At 22.4% G+C, this 25,385-nt stretch overlaps 2 protein-coding genes across 2 annotated transcripts in view; one reads left to right on the top strand and one right to left on the bottom strand.

The window, feature by feature from the left end:
• Positions 1–18,833, top strand: part of LOC117171305 (carboxypeptidase N subunit 2-like) — a 19,091-nt gene extending 258 nt beyond the window's left edge. The window contains exons 2-6 of the mRNA XM_033358474.1: positions 5,878–6,015; positions 6,072–6,197; positions 12,702–13,519; positions 17,901–18,450; positions 18,563–18,833. Coding sequence (XP_033214365.1) covers positions 5,878–6,015; positions 6,072–6,197; positions 12,702–13,519; positions 17,901–18,450; positions 18,563–18,733 — 1,803 coding nt within the window. The 3' untranslated portion in view covers positions 18,734–18,833. The remainder of the gene's footprint in view (positions 1–5,877; positions 6,016–6,071; positions 6,198–12,701; positions 13,520–17,900; positions 18,451–18,562) is intronic.
• Positions 1–25,385, bottom strand: part of LOC117171306 (congested-like trachea protein) — a 44,274-nt gene that overhangs the window by 6,753 nt on the left and 12,136 nt on the right. The gene's annotated exons all lie outside the window — the stretch shown is intronic.

Below are 25,385 nucleotides of genomic sequence, written 5' to 3'. Positions count from 1 at the left end.
TGGAAGAAACGTTACGAAATTTTTCTATTTTTAATTTGGAATTCATCTTGTTTGCTTACAATTTTTATTGTTTTGTTGAAAATGCAATTATTTTGTGAAAAAAAATCTGTTGTCAGAAATTCTGCTGCTTGATTAAAAGTTTAACTATTTTGTTAAAATTCATTATTATGATATAAAAATTCGTCATTTGACAGTGATTTTTTTTTTTTTTTGACCGGGAATTTTACAAATTTGCAAAAGAAAAATTTGTCCACGTTTAAAAGTTTTCCATTAAAAATTTTCATTTCTAAACTTACATTTCTAATTTAAAGAATTTTAAAATGCTTTCTTAAAGACTCGAAGAAATAAAAAATGAAAGCCTTTCATGTTGAAAATGTCGGATAAAAAACATTTTTATTTAATAAATAAATAATTTTTTGTAATTTATCTGTGCTTGAAGTAATAAAAAGTGAACAAAAACGGTTTTAAACCAGTTGACCAGCTGAAAATTATATAACTTTGAAAATTTTAAAGTTCAATGTTTGATTTTTTAATTTAGAGCATTGAAAATGATAACGTGGATTTATATTTTTTATATTGAAAAATGTTAGTACCTTCAATTTTATACGCGTAAATTATTGAGCATTTGAATACAAAATTTTGTAATTAAAAACATTTAAATTTCAATTTTAAAAGTTCAAAATTTAACAGTTCCACTTTCGGTACTTTCATTTCCAGCTCAGTCTTTATTACCTCAAGTACAAATCTTTTTAGCGTTCCATTTTTCAAATTTCATTGATCGTGAAAAATGTTTGCGAACCGGAAAAAAGCAGGGAAATGACCGGGAATTTATTTCGTCGATTAAAACGGCCACTCTGATTTAGTTGCAAATTACCTACTCTGTTGAAAATTAATATTTTTTTTTTAACGAAAATTTACTTATTCCATTTTTGGTTGAAACTTTTGTTTGAAATTTTATTTTTTTTCGGGAAAACTAGTTTTTTGGGGTAGAAAATTAATTTTTTTGGTAAAAAATTCATCTTTTTAGTTAAAAATTCATTTTTTTGATTACAAATTTAACTATTTCGCGGAACATGTGTTTATTGCTTAAAAATTCAACTATTTAATTAAAACTTCATGTATTTTCTTAAAAACTCATTAGTTTGGTTAACAATTTAAATATTTTTTTAAAAAGTGATTTTTTTGTTTAAAAGTTTAACTATTTGATTAAAAGTTCATTATTAAGATTTGAAAATTTAGTTGCAAATTACCTATTTTATTGAAAATTCTTTTCTTTTGTTGTTCAAAATTAGTTTTTTTTTTAAACGAAAATTTACTTATTCCATTTTTGGTTGAGTCTTTTCGGGCAGAAAATTAATTTTTAGTGTGAAAAATTCATCTTTTTAGTTAAAACTTCATTTATTTGGTTGAAGATTTAACTATTTTATTGAAAATAAGTTTATTTCTTAAAAATTCAACAATTTGATTAAAACTTCATGTATTTTTTAAAAACCTAATTTGTTTGGTTGGCAATTAAAATTTTGTTTTAAAGTAATTTTTGTTGTTTGCAAGATTAACTATTTTGGTAAAATGTTATTATTTTGATTTGAAAATTTAGTTGCAAATTACCTATTATGTTGAAAATTTCTTTTCTTTTTTTAATTTGAATCCAACGGTTGTTGGTTTGAAATAAATTTTTGCTTGTTGAAAATTGGAATTATTTATTCAAAAATATTGGTTTTTTCGTAGAAAATTAATGTTTTTAAACAAAAAGATGTACTATTTTGTTGAAAATTAGGTTTAAAAAATCAAACATGAAATGGAAAATGTTATTTATTCTTTTTTTTTGGTCAGAAATTCACCATTTCAGTTGAAAATTCATCTCTTGGGTTTAAAATTGAACTATTGTGTGGAAAATTCATATTTGTTTCGTTGAAAATAAATTCTATTTACTGAAAATTAAGTATTCCATTGCTGCTGGAAAATGCATATTTTTTAATTAAAAATATAGCTGTTAGGTTAAAAATTTAACTATTTAGTGGAAAATTAAACTATTTCGTAGAGAATTCATTCATTTTGTTCCAAACAAACTTTAATTCATCTCGTTTTCTAGAAATTAAATAACTTTTGGTTGAAAAATGTAATTGTTCGGTGTGAAAATTTATCTGTTAGAGTTTAAAGATGCAACTTTTTTGTTGAAAGTGTCAAATCTTTCGTTGAAAATCCATCTTTTTTGGTAAAAAATTAACCTTTTTCATTGAAAATTCGAGTATTATATTGAAATTATAACTATTTTGTTTTAAAATAATATTTTTAGTTAAATATCCCTATTTTTAGTTGAAATATAATCTCTCCCAGTGAAAATTTAACAGTTTTGTTGAAATTTTGGTGTAAAAATTCATTTTTTTACTGAAAATTTTAATTTTTGATTTTGATTGAAAAAATTTTTTCTTTCACGTTTGAAAAAATTTTGTTGTTGAAAATAGAACTTTTTCGTAGTAATTTAAGCTATTTCACAAAATTAGTATAATTTAAAAAAATTGTATTGAATCCATAAACTTTTTTTCTTTCTTTTTTTTTTTTTTGATAAACATACCTTGTCTTCCTTTTTACTCGGTTTTTTGCTTAAATTTATACTAAATTACCGGACTTTAACCAGAAAAATCAACTACTTTCGGTTTGTTAAATCTAATATTTATTACTTTTTTGGTTCGGAATTCATCTCGTTTGGTAAACAATTTTTTTTTTTTGAAAATGCATTTTCTTAAAAAGTCATCTTTTTTCTTGAAAATTATTTCCTTTTTTTAATTTGAGTCCAGCGGTTTATGGTTTAAAAAAATTGGAACTATTGTTTGAAATTTTTTTTTGCATTTTCGGGAAAAATTGTTTTTTGTGGTCGAAAATTAATCTCCATGGTGAAAAACTTGTCTTTTTAGTAACAAATTTATTTCTTTGGTTGAAAATTTAACTGTTTTGTAAAAAATACGTTTATTTGTTAAAAAATCATGTATTTTGTAAAAAACTGATTTCTTTGGTTAAAAATTTAAATATTTATTGAAAAGTAATTTTTTTGGTTAAAAGTTAATTTTTTTAACTCTTTTATTTTGTTAAAAATTCATTCATTTGTTAAAAATGCACTATTTAACTGAAATTATAATTGTCAATTTTTTAGTTTAAAAATCATCTTTTTTTGTTTAACATTCAGTTATTTGCTTAAACATTAATGTATTTTTTTAATATTTAATTTCTTTGGTTGAAAATAAAAATTTGTCTTCCAATTCGCTTTTTTATTATTGAAACCTAATTTTCCTAACTGAAAATTAAACTATTCTATTTTTATAAAAAATATAAAAGGTTATTTTCTTGAAAATTCATATTTTTTATTTAAATCTAACTATTTTCAGTTTAAAATACATTTTTTGAGATATTATCATTTTTATAAACTATTTTTATAAAAATTAAAATTTTTGGCTGATGGAATTAAAATTCAACAGTTTTATTGAAAATTAATGCACTTCGTTGAAAAAAATCGTTTTTTTTTCGTAGAACTATAAGATTTCTGCTGGAAAGTTAATATCTGTAATTGAAAATTTAACTGTTTGAATAAAAAATCATCATTTTTAATTGAAAATTCAACTCTTTGGTTAAAAGTTAAACTAGTTTGTTAAAAATTCACATTTTTTTAAGATTCTTCTGCTTGGTGAACTTTTTTTTTTAAATTCGTTGTTTTTCTTCGTTTAAAAATTATTTTTTTATCTGAAAATTACACTTTTCAATTTTGGTTAAAAATTTATCCTTTATGAGTTGAAAGTTTAACAATTTGGTAGAAAATTCATGTATTTTTGAAAATTCATACTTTTGGCTGTGAATTCAATTTCAAATTTAAATATTTTGTTGAATTATTGTTATTGTAGAAAGTTGTATTATCTTGTTGAAAATTGAGATTAAAAAATTCATACATGAAATAAAAAATGTTAAATCTTTAGTTGAAAATTCATTTTTTTAACTGAAAATTAAGATTTTCGATTTTGATTAAAATTTTTTTTTTACATTTGAAAAATGTTGTTGTTGAAAATAGAACTTTTTGGGAGTAAATGAAACTATTTGGTTGAATATTGAACTATTTGGGTGAAAATTAATTTTTTAAATAAAAAATTTAATGTCTACATTGTTGGTTTGAAAACTGATCTTTCTTAGTTAAAAATTCGTCTTTTTTTAGTAGAAAATTAATATTTGTTGTTGAAAATTCAACTAATAGGTTAAAATTAGCACTACTTGGTTTCAAGCTAGTTTTTTTTTATTATCAATCAATAATGTTAGTCAAAAATTAGTCCTTTTAGTTGGAAATTTAACAATTTTGTTGACATTTTTGTTTGAAAATTAATTTTTTTACTCAAAATGTAACTTTTCAGTTTTCGGTTAAAAATTGCTCTTTTTTGTTGAAAATTCATCTATTTGGTTACAAATTAAATTATTTATTTGAAAAATTCAGTATTTGGCATTTGGTAGATTTTGTTGAAAATTCAGATTACAAAATTCATACATGAAATACAGAATATTGAATATTTCGTTGAAAATCCATATTTTTTGGTAGAAAATTAATATTTTTTGTGGAAAATTCGAGTATTATGTTGAAATTATAACTATTTTGTTTAAAATTAATATTTTTGGTTAACATTCCTCATTTTAGTTTAAATGAATCTCTTTGATTGACAATTTAACAATTTTCTTGAAATTTAGGTTAAAATTATTTTTTTTACTACAATTTTAAATTTTTGAGCGGCTGAATCAGTATTTGGTAGAAGATTAATTTTTTTGTAGAAAATTCGTCTTTTTGAGAAGAAAAATACTCGCCTTTTTTAAAAATAATCATTATGATCGAGGATTCAACTATTTTATTAAAAATTCTTTTTTTTTGGTTTAATTTAATTGGAAGAACATTCATTTTTTTAAATTCAATCTTTAATCTGAATATCTAACTATTCGATTTTTCGTTAAAAACCTATCTTTTTTTAGTTGAAAATTCAATTATATGTTTAAAAAAAAATTTTAATTAATTACTTGGTAGGAAATTAATTTTTGGATGAAACTTCAACCGTTTTGTGAAAGATTAGTTTATTTGGTTAAAAATTCTTCTTTTTGAAAGGTATAATAATCTTCTTTTTTTGAAAAAATCACAATTTTGGTTGAGAACTAAACTATTTTGTTAAAAACTCGTGTTTTGGTTATAAATCCATATTTTTTGGTAGAAAAATTATTCTTTTTCGTTGAAAATATAACTATTTTATTTAAAATTAATATTTTTAGGTAAATATTCCTCATTTTAGTTAATAATGTCTTTGGCAGAATTTGTTTCAAATTAGTATTTTTTAATAACAATCAATAATGTTAGTAAAAAATTAGTGTTTAAAAATTAATTATTTTATTTTACTGAAAATGTAACTTTTTAATTTTCGGTTAAAAATTGATCTTTTCTGGTTGACAATTCATATATTAGGTTACAAATTAAATTATTTATTTAAAAAATTCACTATTTGGTTAAAAATTAATTTTATTTGTTTGAAAATATATAGCGTCGGGTGGAAAATGCATATATTTTTGTTGAAAATTAATTATTCAAACTGCAAGTTTAACTATTCACTTTTTAGATAAACAATTATACGTTTCTATTTAAAATTTAACTAATCGGTTAAAAAATGCATTTCTCTTGGTCAAAAATTATATTATAGGTGAAAATTCATCTTTTCAAGATTTGAACTTAAATAAAAGGGATTAAAATTGGTAAAGTAGTTGATATACGACCTCTAAGTGCTAGATTTTTGGAAAAAAAAGTGCACGGATCTTTTTTTTTTTGATCAGTGAAAATAAAATGGTGTGTTTACTGCATGTGTCGATTAGGACGAGTATGCAGCAGCACAAGTAGTTGATATCGGTGGCGTGTGGGAAATAAAATGTCCACAGGGCTGCTCCTGCCAGATTCAAAAATTCGCTGATTTGCCGCTTCACCAATGGCTCGATCCAAAATCGCAGAATCAGGTACGAATGGAATCGACATCACTGGTTGCACGAAATAATCTATTTTTTGGAAACAGGCTTTCGAGGGTCAACACGAGCAGGAACTCGATTCTATCTACGCCAATGAACTTATCAAAGTCGCCACTTGTGTCGTATCAGAAAATCCGGAAGAACTTCTGGCCACACTTCCTTCTGATATACAGGTTCAATTATTTATTTATTTATTTTAAACTTAATAATTGCATTTATAATTCTCAATTCAGATTCTTCATATTTTTTAAAAATAATAATAATTTAAAGAAGGTTTACAATTATTCCAATATAAGAATATTTATGAAATTTTTAAATAATTTTTGGATTTTGTGTATAAGACTTACAAAAAGAAGCTAAACTTTTTTTTTCTTCAACCTGTTCTAATAAGACTTCACAGGTAATGTATTTAATTTATATTGAAACGCTCTGAATTATTAATATTTTAAGTAAACAAATTTCATTTTTAACAAAAAAGATTAATTTTTAAATAAAAAAGTTCAATTTTCATCCAAAAAGATTAAGTTTCAACCAAAAAAATTAGTTGAATGTTCAACTAAAAAAGATCGATTTTAAACAAAAAATCAAACAAGTTAAATTTTCAGCAAAATTTTGAAGTTTTACCCAAAAAATTAATTTTAAATAAACTAGTCCTAATTTTAATCTAGTAGTCAAATTTCAAACCAAAAAGATTAATATTCTACAAAAAAGTTGAATTTCCAACTCAAAAACATCAATTTTTTTTACCAAAAATTGAAAAATTACATTTTTAGCAAAAAAAAAAAATAATGCTTAGAGAAAAATGTCAACAAAATTGTTCAATTTCCAACCAAATAGATTAATTTTTATCTAAAATTATGAATTTTTAATATAAAAAAACTAATTTGAAACAAAGTAGTTCTGATTTTAACCTATAATTCGAATTTTCAAAAACAAAATTAATTTTATACTAAAAAAGACGAATTTTCAAATAAAAAAGATCAGTTTTCAAACCAAAAATGGAATGATTAAATTTTAAAATGTATGCTTCCCCAAAAATTCAATATTCAACCAAATAACTTAATTCACTACTAAAAAGTTATATTTTCACAAATAACAACATTTTTCAATTTTGAATAAAATACAGTAATGTTTAACCAAATAGTTGAATTTTCAACTAGAGAACCTCAATTTTCAAACAAAATTCAAAAAGTTACATTTTTAGCACAAAAATTAATTTTCAACAAAATTGTTAAATTTACAATCAAAAAAAGTAATTTTTAACTTAAAGGATAAATGTTTAACTTAAAGGATGAATGTTTAACTCAAAGGATGAATTTTTAACAAAAAAAAGTAATTAAGGAAAAATTAGTTCTCATTGCAACCTAGTAGTCGAATTTTCGATTCAAAATTAATTTTCAGATAAAAAAGACGAATTTTAAATAAATTTCATAAATAATGTCAAACCAAATAAATAAATTTCTACCTAATTCTTCTTAATTTTCAAACCAAAATCAAAAATTTAAAATTCTGTAGAAAAATTTATTTTCAACCAAAAAATTCCAACACAATTGTTAAATTTTCAAACAAAAACCTTAATTTTTAAAACTAAAATGGTGAATTTTGGATTGGAACAATTAATTTAAAACAAAGTATTATATTTATAATTTTAACCTAGTAGTAGAATAAAAAAAAACATGAATTTTCTACCAAAAAAGACGAATTTTCAACTAAAAAAGATTAATTTTTAAACCAAAAACGGAATAGTTAAATTTTCACTTTAAAAAATTAACTACCAACCAAATGTAGTTTAATTTAGATCCAAACAAATAAATTTTCAATAAAAAATGAGGAATCATTAACTGAAAAAAATGAATTTTAAAGAAAATATTTATAATTTAAACATAGTAGTCGAATTTTCAACCAAAAAGAATAATTTTCTACCAAAAAAGATAAATGTTCAACTAAAGACGATCAATTTTTAAACCAGAAATGGATTAGTTGGATTTTCACTTTAAAAAAATGAGCTTTCAATTTAATAGTTCAATTTTTAAATAAATATCTTCTTTACTACAAAAAAAGTTTAATTTTCAATCAAAAAAGGTTTTTATTTATTTCAGACTTACTAATTGCGTATCTAATTCCCAATTTCAGTTTCTTTAAATTTTTTTAAATTATAATAATTACAACAAGGCTTAAATTTATTCAAATATAAGAATATTTCTGAAATTTCTGAATTTTTTTATTCTGTGTATCTCACAAGAAGAATCTAAACAATTTTTTTCAACTGTGTCGATAAAAGGCTTCACAAAAAAAGTCTCTCAAAACAGAATAAATAGATTTTTCACGATAATGGGATAAGTTCTTTTAAATAAAAGTAAATATATTTTATTTATAATAAAATAGATTAATTTTTTAATAAAAAAGTTGAATTTTCATCCAAAAATATTAAGTTTCAACAAAAAATACGAATTTCGAATAAAATACAATAATGTTCAACTAAAAGGATCAATTTTAAACAAAAAATTATACAAGTTAACTTTTTAGCAAAAACGATCATTTTTAACCAACAATTTGAACAAAATTGTTAAATTTTAAACCAAAGAAATTAATGTTTATGTAAAATCATGAATTTTTACCGAAAAAAATTAATTAAAAAGAAATTAGTTCTAATTTTAACCTAGTAGTGAAATTTCCAACCAAAAAGATTAATTTTCTATCAAAAATGATGAATTTTCAACCAAAAAATATCAATTTTAATAAAAAAAAAACTAATTTGAAACAAAGTTGTTCTAAAAAAAGGCGAATTTTTAATAAAATAGTTGAATCTTAAACCATAATGATTATTTTTCAGAGAAAACGATTATTTGTCTTCTCAAAAAGATGAGTTTTCAAGAAAATACATTAATTTTCCATAAAACAGTTGAATTTTCCACCCGGCACTATGGACTTTCGAAAAAAAATGTCTAACAAATAGTGAGTTTTTAAAACAAACAATTTCATTTTTAACCAAATAGATTAATTTTTTTAAAAATTTAAGCGAAAATTGAAGTTACATTTTCAATAAAAAAACATGAATATTCAAAAAAAAAATGTAAGAAAATGGTTAAATTTCAAACCAAAAGGACTAATTTTTGACTAAAATGATTAATTGTTAATAAAAAAATAATTTAAACCAAAGTAGTGCTCATTTTAACCTAGTAATAAAATTTTCAAATAAAAAGATAAATTTTCTACTAAAAAATACGAATTTTTAACTAAAAAGATCGAATTTTAAACCAAAAAAGAATAGTTAAATGTTCACTTGAAAAAATAATTTTCAACCAATACAATAATGATCAACAAAATATGTCCAAAAAGAGTATTTTTTAACTAAAATGATGAATGTTTAACCAAAAAAATTAACTAAGAATAAATTAGTTCTCATTGCAACCTAGTAGTCGAATTTTCAATAAATTACATAAATAATGACTATCCAAATAATTGAATTTTTATCTAATTCTTCTAAATTTTAAAACCAAAATCGAAAATTTATTTTTCAGTAAAAAATTTGATTTTCAATCAAACATTTCAACATAATTGTTAAATTTTCAATCAACAACCTTAACTTTTTAAAACTAAAATAGTGAATAAAAAAAAATAAAATGGTAGTCGAATTTTCAACAAAATACATGTATTTTCTATAAAAAAAGGACGAATTTTCAACTAAAAAAGATCAATTTTTAAACCAAAAATGGAATAGTTAAATTTTCACTTTCAAAAATTAATTTCCAATCAGATTTAATTTAATTTAGATCCAAACAGATGAATTTTAATAAAAAAGACTAATTTTCACTAAATAACATAAACATATAACCAAATACTTGATTTTTCAACTCGAAGAGCCTAATTTTAAAAAAATCGAAAAGTTAATTTTTCACTAAAAAAAGAAAAGAAATTTTCAACCAAAAATTTAAATAAAATTACTAAATCGTTAATTACAGAGATGAATTTTTAACTAAAATGAGGAATCATTAACGGAAAAAAAAGAATTTAAAAAAAATAGTTATAATTTAAATATAGTAGTCGAATTTTCAACCAAAAAGAATAATTTTCAACTAAAGACGATCAATTTTTAAACCATACATGGATTAGTTAAATTTTCACGCACAAAAATGAATTTTCAATTTAATATTTCAATTTTTAAACCAATATCTTCTTTCACAACCAAAACAGTTTAATTTTCAATCAAAAAAGATTTTTCAATTGACAATGACAAAAAAATCAACCAAATTGTTGGTATTTTAAAGCGTTGAATCTTTCACAATATATGTGAATTTTTTTTACCAAAAAAAGCAGAATTTTCAACAAAAAAATAAGAGTGCTAAAAAATGGTAACAATTGATATTTTAACCAAAAGGGATTTAGATATAAAATAAAAATCGGGCTGAATTCGATCAAAAAATGAGAATTTTCAACTAATCAGTGTCCACCGTGTCGGGTAGAAAATACATTTTTTTAATCGAAAATTCATGTTTTTGTCAAAAATTCTTATTTATTGGGGGTATAAAATTAATCTTATTTTTAAAAATGTATTGTTTTGGCTGTCGATTCAACTATTTCGTTCCAAATTCATATTTTTTGGTTCAACTAAACTGGTAATAAATTCTGTTTTTTTGTTGTTGAAAATTAATTTTTTAAACTGAATTTGTAACTATTCCATTTTTGCTTGAAAAATGATCGTTTTTAGTTGATTTTAAAATTATTTTTATTGATATTGTAAATTAATTTTAAAACTCAACATGTAACTATTCCATTTTGAAATTAAAATTCATATTTTTTAGTTTAACATTCAACTACTTGTTTAAAAAATTTTTAAAATAAATTACTTGGTAGAAAATTAATTTTTGGATGAAAATTCATAGTGTTGAGTTGTAAATTCAACTGTTTTTTGGTGAAAAATTAATCTTATTCGTTGAATATTCGACTAATATGTTGAAATTATAACTATTTTCTTTAAAATTAATTTTTTTGGTTAAACATTCCTCATTTTTGTTAAAGATTAATATCTCTGATTGAATTTGTTTCAAATTAATTTTTTTATTAACAATTAATAATGTTAGTAAAAAATTAGTTTTTTTGGTTGAAAATTTAACATTTTGTTGAAATTTCGGTTAAAAACTGATCTGTTTGGTTGAAAATTTAACTATTTGGTTAAAAATTAAATTATTAATTCAAAAAATGCACTATTTGGTAGAAAAATATTTTGTTTGAAAATCTCGTGTCGGGTGGAAAATTCATGTATTTTATTGAAAATTCGTCTTTTTCAGAAGAAAAGTAATCGTCTTTTTTGAAAAATCATGATTACGGTTGAGGATTCCACTATTTTGTTCAAAAATTCGTCTTTCGTGTTTTTTAGTTGAATTAAACCAGTTTAAAATTCGATTTTTTTGTTGAAAATTATACTAACTGAAAGAGTAACTATTAAATTTTTTGGTAAAAACTGATGCTTTTGTGTTAAAAATTAAACTATTTGGTAGAAAATTAATTTTCTGTTCAAAATTCATAGTTTCGGGTGAAAAATTCAACTTTTTAGTGGAAAATTCCTCAATTTTTTTGAAATTTCATCGTTTTGGGTAGAAAATGAATAACTTCCATTAACAGGGTTACCATTTTAATCAACGAAATAAATTCCCGGTTATTTCCCGGTTTTTTCCAGGTCAATGAAATTAAAAAATGGAACACTACAGCTAAAAAAAATTTCCACTTGAGCACTCAAAGTGGAAGTGTTAAATTTTGAACTTTTAAAATTGAAATTTAAGTTTTTAATTAAAAATTTTAACTGGGCACTTCTTAAATTGGAAATTCAATTATTTTATTTTTAAATAGTAATAGTTTTAAATTTGTTTTAAGTTTTAAAATTAGTTTGGAAATTTTTTTCAGAACTTCGAAATATCTGTTACTTCTTATTACTTAAAGTACAGATAAATTTAAAAAAAAGTATTTATTTATTAAATAAAAATATTTTTGATCCAAAATTTTCAACATCAAAGGCTTTTATTTTTTATTTGTTCAATTCTTTAAGAAACCATTTAAGAATTCTTTAAATTAAAAATGTAAGCTTAAAAATAAAAATTTAAAATGGAAAACTTGTAAAGTAAAAAATTTGGAATTACGCATTGTAAGCTAAATAATAGCATAATTAAAAAACATAAAATTTAACTAATTATTTAAAAACTGTTGAAATCGAAGGTTGACAGACTTTTCTTCTACAAATTTGTAAAATTTTCGGTCAAAACAAAATTCACTGTCATTGCCGGTTTTTCTTGGTCTCAAAAAATGCCCAGTTTTCCCGGTTTCCCGGTCCAGCGGCAACCCTAATTAATTAGTAACTTCCAATTTTGATTAAAAATTTATTTTTTTAAATTGAAAATTCAACAATTTCATTGAAAATTCATCTCTCTTGATTAAAAATTACATCCTTATTAAATGTTCATTTTTGTACGTTTAAAATACAAAGAATAAATTTTTTCGGATCCGAAATATTAAATCTCTCTTTGGAAATGAATACTTTTTGTTTGAAACCTAAATTTAAATAGGTTGAAAGTTAAATTATTTGATTAAAAAATTACTTATTCCATTGAAAATTAAATTATTTTTTAAAAGTTTAACAAATTTTTTTCATTGAAAAATAATCAAAGCACTCTACCGCTGTCCAGGTTTTCACAATTTTGGAATCAGGAAATGGCGAAACGGACATTCTTCTTCGATCCTCCGATCTGCAACGATTTCAGGATTTAATATCTCTCGAGATTCAAGGAATGGAACGGGAAAATTCGACGAAAAAAGGGATAAATCTTGATAAAAGGGGCGGAATCATTTTATCAGCAGACAGTCTACTTCCTCTTGGAATGACCCTCTTATACCTAAATCTCGAACGCGTGACATTAACAAGTCTCAGTCTGACAAATAAAAATCAGGCAAATCTAGTCGTAAAGCCTGCAATTCCACCTGAAGAATCTTCCACAACTGGATTGGTACCGAAAAACGGTTCCAGTCTTGCCGGACACAGGCTCATTTTTTTGAGTCAACAAGTGGGCGAGAGCAATGACGACAAAGAAATTTTGCCCTACGATGTTTATAAACAAGAAGTCGAAGGCCGGACAGAAACTGGTGGACTTTTTACAGGATTGAGTGCCCTGACTCACTTGAGAGTGTACAATTGTGCCCTCCAGGACATTTCCTGGCACATGTTTGATGGATTGGACAACCTAATTTATCTCTCCTTGGAAAAAAATGATCTGAAAGTCATTCCCGAATTCTGTTTTTACGGGACGCCCAATTTGAAGAAACTATCTTTGGCTGAAAATCAATTATTGACACTCAATAGTGTCGATCTTGCTGGACTTCTTTTGCTGGAACAACTCGATTTGAGTGGAAACAATCTGACTTTCTTGTCGGAACTTTCCTTCCCTCCATTCCCGACACTGCAAGTCGCCGATTTTCAGAAAAATCCTATCGATTCGATTTTTCCGAGGTAATTAGAAAATTTACAATTTATTTCAAAGACTCAATTTTCTGAGATTAAAACAAATTCAATAAAATAATCCTTCAATTTTTTAAAATGATTTTAAATGCTGATTGTAGGCGATGTTAAATAATTTTATGAAGAATAGAAATACATTTTTTTTTTGTAATTTGCTCTTAAAATTTTCATTTCACTTGCAGAAAATTAAAAAAAAAAAAAATTAACTCAGTTATAGTATGTTAAGAAGTGACTTTTAGCGAATTTGGGAGTGAATTTATTTAGAAAATTATTTTTTTTCTTTCGAACAATTATTTTACAATCACCTTGAATTTTTTTTAATTTTCAAAACTTGAAGACAATTTTTTTGTCTTCCAATAAGGGGCCATTTCTTATTTGAGATACCGTAAAATTTGCTGTGAAAATTAGATTTAGAAAATATTATTTGGTAGAAGATTGAATTATTTTATTGCTAATTTAACAATTCAGTTAAAAAGCTTCTTTTTTGGTGAAAATTTAACTGTTTTGTTAAAAAATTTATATTTTCGGTTTGAAATTTTAACTTCTTGTAGAAAATTCGTCTCATAGCCAAAAAATGTAACAATTTGGATAATACTTTTGTTCGTTATTGATTGTTAATTCATCATTTTAGTTGAAAATTCAACTTTTTGGATACAGATTTTACTATTTGATTGGATTTTTTTTAGTTTAAAACTCTTTTTTTAATAGAAAATTTATGATAGTTAAAATTTGATATTTTTAATTTGAAATTAAGATGAAAATTCATATCTTTGGTTCAAAATTAATTTTTTTTTGTTAAAAATGAGTACTTTTTTGCACGGAAAAAATATTCTGCGTTAAAATCACATTTTTCTGGTAAAAAAATCAACTATTTAGCTGAAAGTGGACGTAATTTGATTGAAATAATTTTAGTTGAAAATTCATCTTTTTGGTTGAAAATTTTACTATTTTGTTTAAACATTTTTTTAAACTGAAAATTGAACTATTCCGTCTATGGTTTTAAAAATTTATATATTCTCTGTTTGAAATTCAACTATTTAGCTGAAAGTTAACTATTTTGTCAGAAATCCATTTGTTTATTACTGAAAATACAGATTTACTTGAAAATTTAACTACTTTATTAAAAATAGATTTTTTCTTAAAATTACTTTTTTTAACCTGAAAATTTAACTCTTTTGCTGAAATATTTTAAATTTTTAAATAAAGGTCACCATTTTTTAATTAATATTTGACTAAACTTTGTTGAAAATTCGCATTTTTGGTTTGAAATTTCAACTGTTTTGTAGAAAATTCGTTTCTTAGCTAAAAAATTTAACAATTTCGATAATATTGATTTATTTATTGATTATTGATTCATCACTTTCGTTATAAATATTCATCGTTCTGATTAAATATTTGACGATTTTGTTGGCAATTTTTTTTTCCAGATAAAAATTAATTTTTTTAACTGAAAAAGTATCCAGTTCATTTAGGGTTGAAAATTTATCTGTTTAATGCAATTGGTTAAAAATTGATTGATTTTCAACTCAAAATTCAACTTTTTTTAGTTAAAACTCTTTTTTTTTGTTAACAAATTTTCTTACTTTGTTAAAAGTTATTTTTTAACTGATAATATAATTTTGGTTGAAAAGTTAATTATACCATCGAAAAATTGTTGTTTTTTTGTTAAAAATTAACTGTATTTTGATGAAAATTTACATTTTTTTCATGAAAATTCAACTTATTGTTTGAAAATATACGTATTATGCTCCAATTTCTTTTTTTTTTGTTGGGAAATAATCTTTTCTATTGAAAATTGTCTTAATCTATCTCAAGATGAAAATTTGGTTATAAATTTTTGTATTCTATAGAAGATTTGGCTTCTTTTGTAGAAAATTAATCTTCATGATTAAAAATTCTTCTTACTTTGTTAAACATTATTTTTAACTGACAGTATAACTTTGTTACATTTGGTTGAAAATTTAAATTTTTTGTTGAAAATTCATAAAAAATGAATTTTCTCAGTAAAAAATTATTATTTTCGGTGGAAAATTAAACTATGTGTATTAAAAATTCATTAATTTTTTGCAAGATTGATCAATTTTGTAGGAAGTTCATTTCTCTTGTTACAAATTGAACTATTTTGATGAAAAAAAAATGTTAAAAATTTCCCTTTTTCACTTGAAAAGTCAACTAATTGGTAGAAAATGTATGTATTTTGCTAAAAGTTCGTTTATTTTGTTTTTTTAGGGTTAAAATTCATTTTTTCTACTGAAAACTTTATTATTTTTTTTAAAGATGAAACTTTAGTTTAAAATTATGTTTTTTATTTAAAATACGTTACTTTTTGTTTAAATTTAAATTTGTAACTTAAACTTGATCTCGTTTTAGTTAAAACTCTTTTGTGTTTTGTTGAAAGTTCGTATTTTTTGGTAAAAATTTAATCTTCTTTGTTGAAAATTTAATAATTTGTTTAAAAATGAAAAGTACTTTATCAAAATTTAATTTCTTTGGTTAAAAACTTAACTATTTCGTTAAAATTTCTCATCTTTGGTTAGAAATTTCAACTATTTTGTAGAAAATTCATTTCTTTGGCTAAGATTTTTAACAATTTGGATTTTTTTATTTACTGATTATTGATTTGTCATTTTAGTTAAAAATATTCATCTTTTAGGTCAAATATTTGACTATTTCGTTGGAAATTATTATTTTTTCTAGAATAAGATTTATTTTTTTAACTGTAAATTTATCCATTTCATTTAGGGTTGAAATTGATCTGTTCACATTTTGCTGAAAGTTCTTTTTTTTTTTAATTAATATTTTCTACTGAAAATTTTACTAGCATTACTAACTAATTAATTTTCTTGTTAAAAAAATTTTATTTTCGTATGAAAATTAAACTATTTGTATAAAAAATTCATTTTTTCGAGATTCATTACTTTAGTGGAAAGTTCATTTCTTTTATTATAAATTGAACTATTTTGTTAAAAAATTTTTTTCTTTTTTGTTCAAAATTAATTGTATTTTGTTAAAAAATTTATCTTCTGTGTTACAATTCTATCTTTTTTGTAGAAAATTCATTTTTTGGTTGAAAATATTAGTGTTGAAAAATCGTATTTTTTTATTGAAAATTAATTTGTTAACTGAAAATTTAGTTAAAAATTTAGGTATTTTGTTGAAGATACGGCTTCTTTGCTAAATTAAATTAAATTCTTTGCTATTTATAATTTTTTGGTTAAGAATTAAACTTCTAACTTAAAATTTACCTGTTTTAGTTAAAACTCTTTTGTATTTTTTTTAAAGTTCGTCTTATTTGATACAAATTTAATCTTCTTGTTTGAAATTTCAATAATTTGTTTAAAAATGAAAATTACTTTATCAAATTTTAATTACTTCGGTTAAAAACTTAACTATTTCGTTTAAATTTCGCATCTTTGGTTTGAAATTTCAACTCTTTTGTAAAAAATTCCTTTCTTTGGCTGAAAATTTTAACAATTCTGATTTTTTACTGAAAAATTTACTACCATTACTAACTAATTTTCTTGTTAAGAAATTTTTATTTTCGCATGAAAATTAAACTGTTTATATAAAAAAATTCATTTTTTCGAGATTCATTACTTTAGTGGAAAGCTCATTTCTTTTGTTATAAATTTAACTATTTTGTTGAAAAATTGTTTTCTTTTTCATTGAAAAATTTATCTTATGTGTTAAAATTGTGCCTTTTTTTTTAATTTCATTTTTTTGGTTGACAATCTTAGTGTTGAAAAATCGTATTTTTTTTATTGAAAATTAATTTGTAAACTGAAAATTTAGCTATTCCACTATCTGTTGAAAATTTATCTATTTTCCTTGAAAATTTCAATAAATGGTTGGAAATGTATGTATTTTTCTGAAAGATCGTTTTTTTTTTAAATTCATGTTTTCTACTGAAAATTACACTAATCTGTTTCCATGTGAAATTTTAGTTCAAAATTAATGTATTTTGTTGAAGATTCGGTTTCTTTGGTAGAAAATTAATCTTCATGATGAAAAAATCATCATTTTTTGGTTAAGAATTAAACTTCTAACTTAAAATTGATCTATTTTAGTTAAAACTCTTTTGTTAAAAACTTAGCTATTTCGTTGAAAATTCATTTTATTTGGTTGAGAAATAAAATTTTTTCAACTGAAAAGTTTACTTTATTAAAAATACGTTATTTCTTTGTTCAAAATTAAATTTTTTATTTTAAATTTATCTTTCCCTCCCAAATCATCGTACGTAAACTTTTGGACGACCCCCAGCTCAAAATGAGGTGTTGAAATGCCAAAAAATCACAAATTTCTTCTTCTTCGACCACCCTAGTAGCCATTAATAAAAAAAACAACTAAAAATTATATCTCCCTGATTTTTCAGCACCTTCGAAATAATGAACCGGACCCTGAAACTTTATATTGGCGGCGAGGGAGCAAAACTGAAACTCCAGAAGAATTCTCTCCTCGGTTTGCGAGAGCTGGAAGTTCTTCATCTTTTCAATCTCGAAATATCGAGCCTTGAACGCTTCATTCTCCAGGGAATGCCGGCCCTCCAGGAGCTAAAAATGCGGGGAAATATCACGAATGTGGAATTTGATGCCTTTATTGACCTGATCAAACTGACTGATTTAGATCTCAGTCATTGCCACATTCGGCAAATATCGATGGATGCTTTTTACGGTTTGGAGAACGTAAACCGGATCGATTTGTCATACAATGATCTGGAATACGTTCCGCCTGGTCTGTTCAGTCTCGAGGAGCAAAAGAATCTCCGCGAAATCATTCTGAGTAAAAACAGACTGACCTCTTTACCAAATGATTTTTTCAAAGGCCTGCGAATTCTAAATAAACAGCCGCAGATTCAGAATTTGAGATTGGACGGAAATCCGTGGGACTGTTCTTGCGCAATGACCAATTGGAATCCGCATTTGGTAATTTTCATTCGATTTGTGAGAAACTTGTTTTTTTTTTTTAAACTTTATTAATTTGCCTTAAATAAATTTAGTTTTAACGTTTTAAAATTTATTTTGCAATTAATTGCAGGTGAATAAGACTCGAGAAACGACTCCGAGATGTTTTACACCAAAGTCGGTGCAAAATTGGGGAGTTTTTCATGCACTGCGTAAAGGAGGACTGCAGTGTAAAAGATTCAAGAGGAAAAATTCCCGCAAGTCTAGCAAACTGCCGGATTACGAGGAGAATAATATTAGTTAATTATTTCCTGCTAGTTTGTAATTTTGGCATGGCAGTGTACAACTCTATATTGATAAGAAAGAGTCGAAATAAACATAAAATGTTGAGGAAAAACTTAAAATAGAGCCTAAAACTTTGTGTGGTTTGACAATTTTCAAAAAGAAACGAAACAAAACAAATATTCAACGAAAAAACAAATAAATTTGAAACAAAAAATAAAACTTTTATATTTTCAATTAAAAATAATTTTTAACCACGAAAAAAGAATTTTCCACAAAATACAAAAGAGTTTTAACTAAATAAATAAATTTTCAACAAAATACATGAATTTTCAAGTTATAAAAGAGAAATTTTCAACCAAAAATAAAATAGTTACATTGTTACATTTAAAGTTTAAAAAATCGAGTTTCAACCGTAAAGCTACATTTTTAACAAAAACGATTAAATTTCTACAATAGGAGATAAATTTTTTAATCAAAAAGGCGAATTTTCAATAAAAAACATTATCAAACCATTATTTAAATTTTTCAACAATAAATATGAATTTTGAACCAGAAAGATTAATTTTCATGCAAAAATGACGAATTTTCAATGTAATACGTGGATTTTCAACTAAAGAAGATAATTTTTCAATCGAAAATTAAATAGTAATATTTTCAGTTAAAAAAAATTTGTAACCAAAAAAGAATTTTTACATAATGCAAAAGAGCTTTAACTAGAATTTTTTTTTTTAACAAAATAAGACGAATTTTCAAGAAAATAAATAAATTTGTTAATAAATTTTTATTTTATAACAGATTAGTAAAATTTTTAGTGGAAAAAATTAATTTTCAACAACAAAGAAAATAATTTTTAACAGAATAAATAAACTATCAACTAAGAAAGATAAATTTTCCAATCAAAAATAAAATAGTTACATTTGCAGTTAAAAAAAATTGGTTTTTAACGAAAAAAAGATTATATTTCTATTATAGGAGATACATTTTTAAACCAATAAGACGAATATTTAATAAAACAAATTAACATTCAAACAGAAAGATGTATTTTGAATCATGAAAGAAAATTTTTTTACATAATTCTAAAGAGTTTTAACTAAATAAGATAAATTTGGAGTTAAAGATTTTATTTTGAACCCAGAAATAACATATTTTCATGAAAATAGTTAAGTTTTCAACCAGAGATTAATTTTTGATCGAGAAGAATAATTTTCTGCAAAAGAAGATAAATTTTCAAAAAAATACATGAATTTTCAAACTATAAAAGAGAAATTTTCAACCAAAAATAAATTAATTACGTTGTTACATTTACAGTTTAAAAAATCGATTTTCAACCGTAAAGTTACATTTTCAATGAAAACGATTAAATTTCTACAATAGGAGATACATTTTTTAATTGAAAAGGCGAATTTTCAATAAAACAATTTAATTTTCAACCGAGAAAGATTTTTTAGTCAATAAATAAAAAAACTTTCACCCAAAGTTTTGAATTTTTTAGTCTAAAGGACGAATTTTCTACCAAAATAATAATTGAATTATCAACTCAAAAAAATGAATTCTCAACAAAAGAATTAAGCTTTTACAAACAAAAGATTTATTTCCAAACAAACATGGAATATCTAAATTTTCAGGTAAAACATTCATTTTCAAATAAAAATATTAATATATATTTTTAATTCAATTTTTGAACAAATTTTCACTTTAAAAAAGTAATTGTTAACCCTTTATTTGGATTTTTAAGCAAAAGAAATAATTTTGAACCAAAAATGTTAATTCTCTTGCAAAAATGACGAATTTTCAACAAAATACATGGATTTTCAACTAAAGAAAATAATTTTTCGATCAAAAACGAAATAGTAATATTTTCAGTTAAAAAATAATTTGTAATCAAAAAGATGAATTTTTTACAAAATTCAAAAGAGCTTTAACAAAAATAAATAAATTTTCTGTACAAAATTTTATTTTCAACCAAAAAATAACGTACTTTCAATAAAAGAGCAAAATTTTCAATGGAAAAAATTAATTTTCAACCAAAAAAAAGATGAATTTTTAACAGAATAAGTGAACTTTTACTAAGAAAGATACATTTTCAAATCGAAATAAAATAGTTACATTTGGAGTTAAAAAATTTGATTTTCAACCGTAAAAATACATTTTTTAACAAAAAAAAAAGATTTAATTTCTATGTTAGGAGATCATTTTTTAAACCAAAAAGACGAATTTTCAATAAAAAATTGAATTTTCAAACAAAAAGATGAATTTTGAACCAAGAAGATTATAATTTTCTTACAAAAATCATTCTTCAACCAAAAATAAAAAAATTTATATTTTCAGTTTAAAAAAATTTTAACCAAGAAAGAAAATTTGTTTACAAAATGCACAAGAGCTTTAACTAAAAGAGATCAATTTCAAGTTAAAAATTTAATTTTGAACCAAAACATAAAGTATTTTCAATAAATTAATTGAACTTGCAAACCAAAAGATGAATTTTTGATATTTTCATCTGAAAATAGATTAGTAAAATTTACAGAGGAAAAAAATAATTTTCATTCAAATACGACGATTTTTCGACTAAAAAAGACAAATTTTCAACCAAAAATAAAATACTTACATTTACAGTTTAAAAAACCGATTTTCAACCCCAAAGTTACAATTTTAACGAGAACAATTAAATTTCTACAATAGGAGATAAATTTTTAAACCAAAAAAGACAAATTTTCAATTGAAAAATTGAATTTTCAACTAACAAAGATTTTTTAGTCAATAAATAAAATTTTTTTAGGTTTTTTAGTCTAAACGACAAATTTTCTACAAAACAGTTGAAATTTTAAATCAAAAATGTTTATTTTTAACCAAGAAGCTGCATTTTCTAGCAAAATAATAGTTGATTTTTCAACTCAAAAAACATAGAATAGTTCAATTTTCAGGTAAAAAATTAATTTTCAACAACAAAATATATGTATTTTTTTCAGTTTAACTTTCAAACAAAGATCAATTAAAAAATTACTTTTGGAACCATTAGTTGAATTTTATACAAAATGCAAAAGAGCTTTAACTAAAAAAAAAGTTTTAACTAAAGAATTTAATTTTCAACCAAAAAATAACGTATTTTCAATAAAATAGTTTATTTTTCAACCAGAGATGAATTTTTGATCAAGAAAATTAATTTTTAACAAAAAAGACGAATTTTTAACAAAAGAATGAAACTTTTAACGAAAAAAGATCAATTTCCAAATAAATATAGAATAGTTGAATTTTCAGGTAAAAAATTATTTTTCAACCAAAAAAAAAATATTTTTTTTCAGTTCCAATTTCAACCAAAGATGAATCTTCAATCCAAAAATTAATTTTTAAATCATTCGTTGAATTTTCCAACAAAAATATGAAATTTGAACTAAGAAGGTTAATTTTCAAGCAAAAATGACGAATTCTCACCAAAATACGTGGATTTTCAACTAAAGAAGATAATTTTTCAATCAAAAATTAAATAGTAACATTTTCAGTTAAAAAATAATTTGTAACCAAGAAAGAAGAATTTTATACAAACTGCAAAAAAGCTTTTACTAAAAGAAATCAATTTTACGTAAAAAATTCCATTTTGAACCAAAAAATAACGTATTTTCAATAAAATAGTTAAATTTTCAAGAAAATAAATGAATTTTTGATCCAGAATATTAATTTTCTACAAAAAAAGACGAATTTTCAACAAAACACTAAATTTTTATTTTAAAACAGATCAGTTAAATTTTCAGTGGAAAAATTAATTTCCAACAAGAAAAGACGAATTTTTAACAGAATGTATGAATTTTTAAATAAAAAAGATCAACTTTCGAATCAAAAATAAAATAGTTACATTATTAGTTTAAAAAAATTGTAAGCAAGAAAGAAAATGTGTTCACAAAATTCAAAAGAGTTTTAACTAAATAAGATCAATTTTAAGTAAAAAATTTTATTTGGAACCAACAAATAAAGTATTTCCAATAAATTAGTAAAATTTTAAACCAAAGACATGAATTTTTTATCAAGAAGATTAATTTTCTATAAAAAGAAGACGATTGATCTAAAATATATAAATTTTTGTTTGAAAATAGATTAGTAACATATGCAGTGGAAGAAAATAATTTTCAACCAAACAAGACGATTTTTCAACTAAAACAGAAATATTTCGAAACAAATATGGAATAGTTAAATTTTCAGGTGAAAAATTCATGTTAAAAAAAAACAACAAAAAATACATTTTTTTACGTTCAATTTTTAACCAGAGATGAATCGTCAATAAAAAAACTCATTTTTAACCCATTAGTTGAATTTTACAACAAAAATATGCATTTTGAATCAAGAAGATTAATTTTCATGCAAAAATGGCGAATTTTCAACTAAAGAAGATAATTCTCCAATAAAAAATGAAATAGTTATATTTAAAAAAAAATAATATTAATAATAATTTTTAACCAAGAAATGAGAATTTTCGACAAAATAAAAAAGAGTTTCAACCAAAGAAATCAATTTTAAGTTAAAACTTTAAGTTTTAACAAAAAAATCTAACATGTTTTCACTAAAATAGTTAAATTTTCAACCGGAGATCAAATTTTGATCAAGGAGAATAATTTTTTAGAAAAAAAAGCAACGAATTTTCAACAAAATACATACATTTTTGACTAAATTTTAATTTTAAAACAGATTAGTAAAATTTTCAATAGAAAAAATTGTAACGAAGAAAGAAAATTTGTTTACAAAATGCAAGAGAGCTTTAACTAAAATAAATAAATTTTAAGTTAAAAATACGTACAGTTAAATTTTTAACGGAGAAAGATTAAATTTCTACGATAGATCATTTTTTAAACCAAAAAAGTCGAATTTTTATTTTAAAAATTCAAATTTACTTGAATTTTCTTCTAAAATAGTTGAATTTTCAACTAAAAAAAAAAGAAGAAATTTCAACAAAGTTCAGTTAAATTTTAATCCAAAAATGATGACCTCAAAACAAAATAGTTTAATTGTCAATAAAAGAATTGAATTTTTAACTAAATTACTAATTTTCAACCAAAAATTTAATGGTTAAATTTAACCTTTTTTGACTGAGGATGAAACTATTTTGATTTTTTAACCTAAAATGAAAACGTTTTCGAGCTGAAATACCAACTATTAAATTTTCTGTTAGGAATTAATCTTTTGTGGGTTAAAATTCAATTATTCGGTTAAGATTCATAATTTTAGTTGAAAATCCATCTCTTTGGTTAAGAAATTCAATAATGTGTGGAAAATTCATTTATTTTGTTAAAGATTCTTCATTTTTTCTAGAAATTTAATTTCTTTTGGTTGAAAATCAATGTTTTTTGGTTACTTAAAGTTAAATTTTTGGATAAAAATCAAACTATTTCGTTGGAAATTAATTAATTTTGTTCAAAAATCGTTTATTTTTTCATTTAAGAATTAATCTGTTTTAAAAGAAATTTTTCTTTTTTAAATGCAACTGATTAGAAATTAATCTTCTTTGGTTTTTTCAATTTTTGTAAAATTTGAAATATCAACTATTGCAATTTTTGTTGAGAGTTCAAATTTTTTAAATGATATTTCTACTTCCTGATTGAAAGCTGAATTAATTTGTTGAAAATTCTTATTTTTATTTTACGATTTAACTCCTTGGTTGAAAATTTAACTACTCTTGTAAAAATGTATTATTTTTCTTTAGTTCAAAATAATATTTTTAATTGAAAATTTAACTATTCAATTTTTGGTTGAAAATGCATTTTTATTACAAAGATTTACCTCTTTGGTTAAAAACGTAACTACTTTGGTGAAATTTCGTAATTTTTCAGTTTAAAATTAATTTTTTTTGTAACTTAAAATTGAACTAATCCATTTTTTTGTTGAAAATTTATCTATTTTAGTTAATAATTAAACTCTTTTGTTAAAACTTCATTTATTTGGTTGAAAATTAAAATTTTTTGTTTGAAAATTAATATGTTGATATTTCTACTTCTTGATTGAAAGCTGAATTAATTTATTGAAAATTCGTTTTTTTACTTTACGATTCAATTCTGGTAGAAAATCTAACTACTTTGAAGGAAATTAATTATTTTATCAGTTAAAAATTAATTTTTTTACCCGAAAATTGATAAATTCACTTTTTCGTGGAAAAATAATCTTCTTTAGATAAAGATTAAACTATTTTCTTTGAAACACATTTCTTTTGTTAAACATTAATTTTTTTATAAATTAATCTGTTTTGGTAGAAATTTAATCTTTTTTAGTTAAAAATCCAACTTATTAGAAATTTATATTTTTTGGTTGAGGAATCGACTATTTTGTTGAAAATTCTTTTTTTTTGTAGAATTCAACTTTTTTTACTTAAAATTAAAATTTAAAAAAATTTTAATATTAACTCTTAGATTTTTTATTGAGAATTCATCTTTTTTGGCTTTTTGTTTAGAATTTAATTTTGAGATTAAATTTTTCAACTCGTCTTTTTGAATAAACAATTATTAAGTTCAAAATTAACTTTTTTTTATAGATTTCAAGTTTTTTGATTTAAAATTTAAAATATAAATTTTATTTGTTGATAATTCTAATTTGTTGTCGAAAGCTGAAATAATTTTCGATTGAGAATTCAGTTTTGCTTTTGTAGAGTTCAACATTTTCATTTAAAATTAAATTTCTGTAAAATTTTAAATATC

Source organism: Belonocnema kinseyi, chromosome 4 (assembly GCF_010883055.1).
Source record: "Belonocnema kinseyi isolate 2016_QV_RU_SX_M_011 chromosome 4, B_treatae_v1, whole genome shotgun sequence".
Classification (NCBI taxonomy): Eukaryota; Metazoa; Arthropoda; class Insecta; order Hymenoptera; family Cynipidae; genus Belonocnema; species Belonocnema kinseyi.
This window is presented reverse-complemented; position numbering and strand designations above follow the sequence as displayed.